General features: G+C 46.5%; 1 protein-coding gene across 1 annotated transcript in view; it reads right to left on the minus strand.

Moving 5' to 3' along the window:
* Positions 1-10032, minus strand: part of Asah2 (N-acylsphingosine amidohydrolase 2) — a 95360-nt gene that overhangs the window by 46468 nt on the left and 38860 nt on the right. Inside the window, exons 4-5 of the mRNA XM_075973830.1 lie at positions 9869-10029; positions 5877-6026 (exon numbers count right to left, since the gene is read on the minus strand). Of these exons, the coding sequence (XP_075829945.1) occupies positions 5877-6026; positions 9869-10029 (311 nt within the window). The remainder of the gene's footprint in view (positions 1-5876; positions 6027-9868; positions 10030-10032) is intronic.

The following is a 10032-nucleotide window of genomic DNA, read 5'->3' on the forward strand; positions in this document are numbered from 1 at the left end:
ATACCCCCAAGGTTACCATATATGATGACTGCTCAAGCATCAACTTGCCACAAATTAGAATTACCAGAATAGGGGGCTGGAGAGATTGCTCAGTGGTTAAGAGCACCTGCAACTCTTGCAGAGGACCCTGGTTCTGTTCCCAGCACCCCATGACTGCTCATAACAGTCTATAACTCCAGTTTCAGGAGAGCTTGTGTCCTCTTCTGGCCTCTTTAGGTACTGTGCATATATGTTTCCATACATACAGGCAAACACTCACTCATATAAAATAAAATAAATAAACCTAAGAAGAAGAAATAATTACCGGAGAGAGCCTCAACCGAGGAATTGTCTTAATTGCCTTTATTTATATGGGAAGACCTACACCAAATGTGAGCAGGACCTTTGGGTAGCAGCCCAGACAAGGAAATGTTTCCACCTTTTTCTCTCATTGCTGAATTAATCTACCCTGTTTGCTGCTGCTCCAGAGTCCTCTATTGGTGTTAGAACCAATGTTCCCAGGCTCCCATCACTGACTGGGGATCAGTAGCTCTCCCAGAACCTTACAGGACCTCAGTGCCAGATGGAGACTGCTGAGACACCCAGAAACTATCAGTCTCTCTCATGTGAGTCAATTACTGTGGAGCTGGCTACTCCCACTGCAGAGGCTCCCAGGCTCAAGGGCCCAGTGATCACCAGGTTCTCAGCCTCTGGGCTGTGAGACAACTGTTGTTACGGTTTCAAAGGAAGGTGATTTAATAAAATGCATTTTTTAAAAAATATTTTCCAATCTATCAGTTCTTTTCCTCTAGAGAACCCTAACTATGCCGCATTCACCTAAGCAATACCGTGGAAAGAAAATGATAAGCTTTAACTAGCAACCCTCTGACCAAGTAGCCTTCGGCTCCATCCCAGCGAGTTTCTGTCTCTTTTGTTTGACTTTGACGCTAGTGCCAAGGCCTCATCCCTCCCCTATATTCCCCTAGTAACTACCACAGTCATTGAGGGAAAAAAAATCTATCAGAAGGGAAGACGATCCATGACTGGACCACCATGGAGCTGGATTAAAACCAAAGACCATTGTTCTCACGGTTCTCCAGTAGGACAAGAAAATGGGAAAACACAGAGTGACAGTCAAGTTTAAAGTCCTCCCCTCCATTCATCTCATCCCTAATAAACTCTAACTTAGAGTTAAATACATTTCTTCATGCTGAGGCAAGTCTGAGCTCTTAAGAAAGATAGTAATTATGAATCTTGGATTGTTGAACAATGAACTGCTCACAGACATCTTAAAGCGCAGCCTCTGGTAGAGACTGAAGGGAAAGAACTGAATACTGACATGCTAGCATGCCTGCAAGTAACTCTTACAGACAACCGTGGTCTGCTTTCAAGAAAGGAAGGCTATGTTTGCCCGGAACAAAGCAGTTACAGTCCTGTTAACTGCTTACTTCTTTGTCTTCCCTTTCTGTTCCACCCTGCTGCGAATGCTCTTGGGAATGCGAGCAGAAGAGGGAGAAAGGCGTTCTGTCTCCTGGCCGGCCACACCGCTTACAGATTGCCCCTATCTTCATTCCACTCTGGAAATGTCTTCAGTCTTAGAGCCGAGAAAGAGACTTGACTAAAACCCTGCATCATAAATACACTTAAGGCACGTACTTAGCTGTTTTTACTTTTCTTCTACCTTTCCTTGGACCAACTTGCGAAAACTAAGTGGGCTGGTATAAAGGCCTTCGCCCAGACCTCAGATTGCAGGGGGAGTAAAAACAGAAAGCCATGGTTAAACCAAAGCCACTATTGACATAAGAGCTTCTAGATCGCACCCATCACCTCCCTGCATTCCTCTCTGCATCTCCAGTGTCTGTCCTTTGCTCAGGACTCTGCCAAAGATGCCCACTATAGGCATCTTGGATTCCTCAGAAGAGCAGTGTGATGCAGGGCTAATGAGCCCAGCCTGTGTAATGAGAACAGGGAGGTCTAAGTTTGGACCCTAGCTCTGACAATTCCTCGCCACATAACCTTGGATAAGTTATTCTATCCTCTGCAACTTGGTTTCTCTCAGAAATTCTAATCCCATAATATTAACACCTCTCTCAAAGAGTTGGAGGGTCGCTAATACCTATGGATTATTCTAACAGTACCTGGCCTACCATGATCACTAGGTTGCCGTTCCCTCTGTTGACATTAGAACCAGGGTTTCCAGGTTTCTGTCATTGACTGAGGACTAGTAGCTCTCCCAGAACCTTACAGGACTTCAGTGACAGCTTGCGGCTGCGTAGACACCCAGAAACTACCAAGTTCCCAGTCTCTCAGGTATGAGGCAGCTTATTGTGGGACTGGCTACTCCCAAGGCCCAGGCTCCCTGCATCAAGGATCTGGCGATCACCAGGTTCTCCCTCTTGGCTGCGAAATAGCTGTTGTCACAGTTTCAACTGGCTTACCATGAGTTCTAGTTAGTGTTTATGCCATTTATTCTCACAGGTCATAGTATTTATCTTGTCCTAGAACCTTGTAGTCTCACTGTTATCCCATTGGATTCAGACCAGTTTTGTGTGATACAGAGGAAATTGCCAGGAAGAGGCTGCCAACCCCTCCCAAAACCCTAACTTTCCTTCAGTCATCCAACACATTCTAGAACACTAAACACTTTCTGTTTGACATAGCTAGTGTAACTATTGTTTTCCTGCCTGGATTCTCACCAATTGACTCTCCATGTTAAAGAATCTACTATTCTGTGACTTCCTCTCTAGTTCCCCTGTGTTCCAGTACAAAGGAAGCGTCACTGTTTAATTAAACACCCTGTATAAAACTGTGTTGATATTACTCCACCCAAACATTCCCTAAGATTCCACATTACCCTCATAATTAAAATCAATCTAGGCACATACATGACTCCATATTTTCTATGGATTTCTTCTGTTCCCTCCAATGACATCTGTATCCCTCCTTTACAACTCTTAGTTTATTCTGTCCCTTGTATTTGGTCTCTCCCTATTATAGTTTGTCTTCTGTTGTTACGATAAAAACACAGAGATCAAAAGCAATTTGTGAAGGAGGAAATGGTTAATTTTAGCTTAACGTTGCACTCCATTGTGAAGGGAAGGTAGAAGCAGAACTCTAAGGCAGGAACCTAATGGCAAGAAGAGAAGCAGAACTCAAGGCAGGAACCTAATGGCAGGAAGAGAAGCAGAGGCCATGGAGGAACACTGCTCACTGGTTTTCTTCCCCCTCCCCAAAGACTTACTTGGGCTACTCTTTTTATATAACCCAGAACCATCTGTTCGGGTATGAAGCTATCCGTCATAGGCTGCTCCCTATCCACATCAATCATTAATCTAGAAAATGCTCCCTCAGACTTGAGGACCAAGAAGATGGGGACAATTTCTCAATTCAAGTCAACTTCTTTCCAAATAAGCCAAGCTTGTATACAACTGGCAAAAATCTAACCAACATACTTCCTCTGCACTTTCGCCATTTAGAATTCTGCTCAGTCAAGTATTACTCCTACTGAGAAAAGACTTCCCTGATTCTCATTTTCCATATCTCTTTGTCTCCTGTGATAGTCTTGAAAGACTGTACATCTATAAATTCTTAAATAGCACCTCCTTCAAAAAGTAAAGTCTATCTAATCATGGCAGCAAGGATCTATAATCCCAGAACTTGGGAGTTTGGGGCAGAAGGTAGCAAGAATGAGCTAAATAGTCTTTTTCATAGACCGGATTTTTCTATGTAGCTTTGGGTGTCCTAGAACTCACTTTGTAGACCAGGCTGGCCTCGGACTCACAGAGATCCACCCACCTCTGCCTCCCGCGTCCTAGAATTAAAGGTATGCACTGTCACTGACCATCAAATTGAATAGTTTTAAGCAACATAGTGAGACACTGCCCCAAAACTAAACAAACCACAGTACTAAAGCTGAATTTCCTAACTCTAAGCTTGGATGGACTTGATTAATATACAGAACAGTAGGGTAATTGTGTGTAACTTCTGGAAATGGGTCAGAAAAATCACTATGCCATCCACCCTGAAAGAATTCATGAGGATTGGAGTGGAGACCTGAAGCTTCCTGCCAACAAACACACTAATGAACCACCTTTCATGTGAATCTTGCTCCTCAGTCAAGCCTTCAATGTATCTGTTCTTTGCCGTCCTCATAATTGCAAGAGAACCAAACCAGAACCATGTAGCTAAGCTAGTCCTGAATTTCAGTTCCACAGAACAAGTAAGATAGTAAATATCATTTTAGGCCACTGAATTACATGGAAATAGATAATTACTAGAGAACTATACTCCAGTGATTCATGCTTACTTGTATGCTTCTGTGACAGTCTTTCCCCCTAAGACCCAACTAGATGGTGGCCATGTGGGGGCATGGATTGGAACTTATTTAGTTGTGTCCTTTAGTTGCAAGCACTAGCAAAATACCTTAAAGAAAGTGGGTGATGGGGGCCCTTTTCTCTCTAAAAGAATGATGCCTTTCTTAGTTGAATAGAGTACTTGTACAGTGTATAGAAATCCCTGTGTGCAATCCCCAACACCACAGAAACCACAAGTAATCCTGGTATGCAGAGGATGTAGAGGCAGAAAAATCATGAGTTCAAAGTTATCCTTAGCTATACAGTGACTTTATGGCCCTCACAGTCTACATGAGACACTGTCTGAGATAAAGGGTCTGGGGTTAATGTTTCTTTTGAGAATGCAGTTTTTTCATAACCCAGCTCTAGCATTTGGTAAGAACTGCCTTAATTTTGGAAGGTGACTCACCTCCTCTAAGATTCTGTCTGGGGATAATAGCAGAGCCAGCTCAGGGTTGTATTATTCGTGTAGGAGGGAGGAAAATACTTAACTCCCTCCTCCTGTCTACACATGGGAGAGGCTCCCACTAGACTCGCAATAGTGATAACACCAGACGGTACCTTCGGGCTGTGTCATCACTACCCTCCACACAGCACAGCAGCAAAGCTTTCAACAAGAGAGAGTGACAGAACACCAGCCTACATGACTGATCCCTGGTCACTTCTCTGGTCGGCCTTACACCTCTCTCCCTCTTTCTCATGCCGGTGAGTCTGCACACCCTCCCAGGTCATAGTCACCACTAGATCTGAGCCTACATAGAAAGTAGCTCTGGATCAGGCCTTTAAAACTGGTTGGGAGTCTGGCAAGGGACCTATGACTGCACTGGATTCCCCCCTCCTTTCTCTCCTGCCTGGGGTCCTCTCTCTTCTTCCTTCTTCCTCTTTCTCTGCTCCTTAAGGCCTCAAGCAACTCAGGACCCTTTATGTGCCTCTCTGCTCACCGCAACCGTCTACACAGGTAAGTATCAATCTCTACATTCAGAGGAGGGGGCATCAAATTCTGTCACAGTCTACAGTAGGGTAAGGATGAAGATTCTTTAAACAACCAAAGCAATTTTCCAACTCATCTTACAATAACCAGACTGGCATAACAGCCCCTTCATGTGACGATCAACCATTTCCTTCCATTAACAGTTCATGGTCAACCTCCTTGCAAAGCTTAATTTCAGTCCTCAACTGATTCCTTACAAGAATCCTCAATCGTGTGCAAACTAGAGAAGGAGGCGAGTGACCAGGCAGTGCTCTGGGGTGTCTGACAAGGATGACTATGTGAGAATCTGTGTGAAAGGAAGTGGTCAATAGCAAGCTTTCAGAGAACATTTGCATTCTTAACAATGAGGAGCCATCAGTATAACCAGGAGCCGGTTTTAGAAAGGAACGAACACTTAGACTTCAATAACAAAGGGCATCTGCCTGTGTAATTGTCCTTACATTGAAGATGGGAGATACTCTTTAGTTGAGAGGGCAAGCCTGTGGAGTTCCCATTGTGGGCATTCACAGACTATCCCCTGCCCCCACCCCCTGCCCTGCCATTTCATGTCTTACCTCCAGCCTGAGTCGTTGGGAAATCATACATAGTTCAACACTGACAAATGCCATTCGATTTGACCCATCTGAATCCGCCAAGATGAAAGCGCGGCTGTACAGCCTGGTGAGGAGGCCCTGTGCATTCTGGCCGCTTTTGCCATAGCCCATCTGAAAGGAGAGAAAGTCACTGAGCTTCTCTAGGATGCAGGTGCAGTAATACCAGGAGAGACCACTCGGATACACAAAGAGAAAATCATTGCGACTCTGTGGTTCAGTGAGAGTGTGTGTGTGTGTGTGTGTGTGTGTGTGTGTGTGTGTGTGTTCCCAAAAATGCAAAGAAGACAAACTCGAGATAGAGTACTGATCAGACTGTCAGTCCTTTTCTGTGAGGAGTGAGCAGGTGGCTGTACCTTCAGGGGCCTTTCCAAGCCTTTGATGAGATGCTTTTCTGCTAAGGTCTTAGAAGAAAGGCACTGCTTCCCCTCCCCCACCTTCACTCAGCTTTTTCCCGGGTCATCATTCTCTAGACTAAGCCAAGTAAGACGGTGCACTCTACGACCCTTCTCTCACCATCCGTTGGGACTACACCCAAGTCTTCCGATGGCCACCTCTACTCTTCGCCTTCCCATTCATGAGAGTGTTCAGTTAGGGTTTATAGTTCAGGGTTACTCTTCCGAACAGACAGCTGGGCATAAGCCATAGAGCATTAAGAGTATTCTCTAGAAGGGAGCAAATTCCAGCAGACCACTTCCTGCTCTTGTTTCCTGGGCAAGCAGCGAGGTGAGTGGGTACTTCCACCATTGGGATGCTGCAGACGACAGGCTGTCTCTGAGTCACGGAAGCGCTTGATGCTGGCCCCTTCTCAATTTACAAATTTACAGTCTTAGCTGCCTTTGTCTATGCTGACATAGCGACCCTTGCCTTTAATTCCAACACTCAGAGGGCAAAAGCGGGTGGATCTTCACGAGTTCAAGGTCACCCTGGTCTACATGGTGAGTTCCAGGTCAGTCAAAATTCACTTGGCAAAACCTTGTCTCAAAACAAATAAATAAATATAAAACAGAAACAAACAAGCAAAAACCAAAATCTATATTTGTCTATATTTTAAAAGTGGGAGATTTCTAATCTCAAATCTTCAGAGATCTTCTGGCTTCTCACCCCAAAACTAGCAAATAGGAAAGGTCAGAATGTATGGATCCACTCACAAAAAAATCATCAGTTGACTTTAAAAAGGATTTGTAGGATGGACACAGATGGTACCCCCTCAAATCCCAGACTTTAAGGTCTGCGGGGATGCTCTGTGCCCAGTGCCGGAGGTACCATCATACCAAGTGCTGCCAGAGGTCTCTAGGCATGGGCATGGCAAAGAGAAAAGGCAACAACTCCATGCCATCCCTTGTGGCTAGTATGGGCAGTGTTTAGTCAAGTGCCACCAGTGACCCAATCAAGAGCCCTGATGTTAGACAGTTGGTCACCACTGTGCTGAAAGAGGACAAGGCAGGGCAGCTGCAGGAGGACCATGGTCCTTGGTAGCAGCCCAGGACAGGTTGCCACCATGGCCTCAGGTGAATGAGTGCAGGCTATCCAGTTGGTGTCCCCCACAGCAGTGAAACACTCCAACAAACACGACCCCCCATGGTGGTCCAGACCACAGGCTCTTGTGGGGCCCCCAGTAATGACAGAAGCCACAGACATCAACACATGCCCACTGGGCTGTGCCAAGGCCTGAGATCAAGACCTGGCCCTTGTTTACAGCCCAGGCCAAGGAATCTCCCTGGACTTGGGTGGCCAGCTGGCCAGTCCCATCAGGCCATTCCTCACCACCCTCACCTCTCCAGATCTGCCTCTTTCCCCAGCCCACAAGCCCCCCGCTATGGCATCCAGACCAAAGGGCGCATCTGGATCCATGGCCCAGTTGCAGCTGTGGGCTGTAGTAATTCCCACGGCTTGTATTATCACTGGGGTCATTGGTACCATGCTGTGCTGAGTCGGCCCCACCCTTCACTGGCCCTGGTATCACCTGCCCCTTGATGGGTATTGTCACAGGTACGCCCCACCCTTCAGGGGAGAACTCAACTCCTCACTTGAGAAAGATGACCCCACCCCTTACCTGGGAATCACACTAGAGTTGACCCTGTGGACTGGGGCACAGATGAGTCAACCCTGAGGGTGTGAGGGCAGGAGAACTAACCCAGCTCCCCCTTAGTCTGCCATGTAATGGCATGGGTGAGGCAAAGATGCCCTTCCATCCTCTGCCCATTGCTACCTGTGGCAGGTGAAAGGGCTGGCCCTGGGGTCACAAGAGTAGGACAGCTAGCCCTGATCCTCATCGACTGCAGTGCCGGAGAAAGCAGCCTCTGCTTCCCGTCCAGGTCAGGACAGTGCACTAGAGCTGACCCTCCGCCACGCTTTGCTCCGAGCTAACCCAGGGCCATGAGAAGGAAAGAACTAGCCCTGTCCGACACAAGCCATGATACACAGCAAAGTTAGTTCTGCCTTCTGCCTGGGCAGCACACTACAGCTTATCCTGTTGTTCGGGATCCCAAGTGAGCCAGTTCTGAGGGCGTGAGAGTGGGAGAGGGCAGCACACTACAGCTTATCCTGTTGTTCGGGATCCCAAGTGAGCCAGTTCTGAGGGCGTGAGAGTGGGAGAGGGCAGCACACTACAGCTTATCCTGTTGTTCGGGATCCCAAGTGAGCCAGTTCTGAGGGCGTGAGAGTGGGAGAGTTGATCCCACACCCACCTCATGTGGCCCCTACAGCAAACAGGAGAGAGGACCCCGTACCTTGCCTGGCCCTGGTGATATGAGTGAGGGGGACTGCTGTGGGATTATGCTCTTGTGCACTGTAAAGATTTGTCACTTGGACTAGCTTCCTATAATACTGATTGGCCAGTAGTCAGACAGGAAGTATAGGTGGGGCAACCAAACTAGGAGAATGGGAAGAGGAAAGGCAAAGAGTCAGTTACCTACCAGATGCAGAGGAAGCAAAATTAGAATGCCTTACTGAGAAAAGGTACCAAGCCACGTGGTTAAACATAGACAAGAATTGTGGGTGAATTTAAGTCATAAGAGCTAGTTAGTAATAAGCCTGAGCAATAGGCCAAACAGTGTATAATTAATATAAGCCTCTGTGTGTTTTGGGGGGGAGACTGAATGGCTACAGGACTGGGTGGGACAGAAACTTCCATCTACAGGGGACTCAGGTCTGATGGCCCTGCTTCTTGTTGTAGGCTGCATTGGATTAACCGGCCTGGGCAGTGCTGGAGAGCTCAGCCAGGTAGTGACAATGACAGAAAACTAGAGAGCTGACCAACGCAGCCACCACCCAGGCCCAGAACAAGGGCTATGAGTTGGCCCACCCCAGCATCCACCAAATCTATAAACGGTCAGAGCTTGTGAAGGGGATGAATCTACAGATCCCAAACAGCACCATCTCCATGACACAGGACAACAACAGGGTCTCCAAAAGGAGCGGCAGTGAGAGCCCATTATTGGTGGAGTTGAGCAACCAGAGGACTTGAGCCAGACCAGTGACTTGTGGTAACGAACACTTGCAAGTAAGGATGAAGAGACTAAAGGGTAAACTGTGTGTCTCAACAGGCCACACTACACCTCCAGTAAGATTCCTCCTTCTTCTTTTGTTTTGTTTTGTTTGCTTTAGTTTTAGTTCTTTGTTTTGAGTTTTGGTTTATCTTTTAAATGTGACTTTGTTTTGCGGGGAGGTTGCAAGGGCAAAAGGCAGATGCGAGGGGACAGGGAGACAAGTGGGCTCTGAATGTATGATGTGAAATTCACAGAGAATCAATACAAGTAAAAAAAAAGGACTTGTGATAATTGAATTTTAAAAACTGGTTTTTCTTATAGAATAATATTCTTAGTGCTAGACAGCAGCTATGTCAACACAAAAGCTAGAAACGATTACATGATAATCAGAAAAGAAGGATAGCACATAATAAAATAAAATTGCTTATTCTGAGCCCTATTTAAGGAGCCCAGACATTTACTTACCAAATTGATATCCGATACTTGTCCTGTGCAGTCGGCTCGCCCAACACCAATGTAGTAGCCACTGAAGTTCTGAGATGGAGGAGGGTCTGAAATGTGTGTGATCGGAGAGGTCTGGGTGGCTGTGGGGCCCTGGGTGGTTGAAGACCCATGATTTCCGGAGTCTA

The sequence above is a fragment of the Microtus pennsylvanicus genome, chromosome 5 (genome assembly GCF_037038515.1).
Source record: "Microtus pennsylvanicus isolate mMicPen1 chromosome 5, mMicPen1.hap1, whole genome shotgun sequence".
In the NCBI taxonomy this organism is placed as follows: domain Eukaryota; kingdom Metazoa; phylum Chordata; class Mammalia; order Rodentia; family Cricetidae; genus Microtus; species Microtus pennsylvanicus.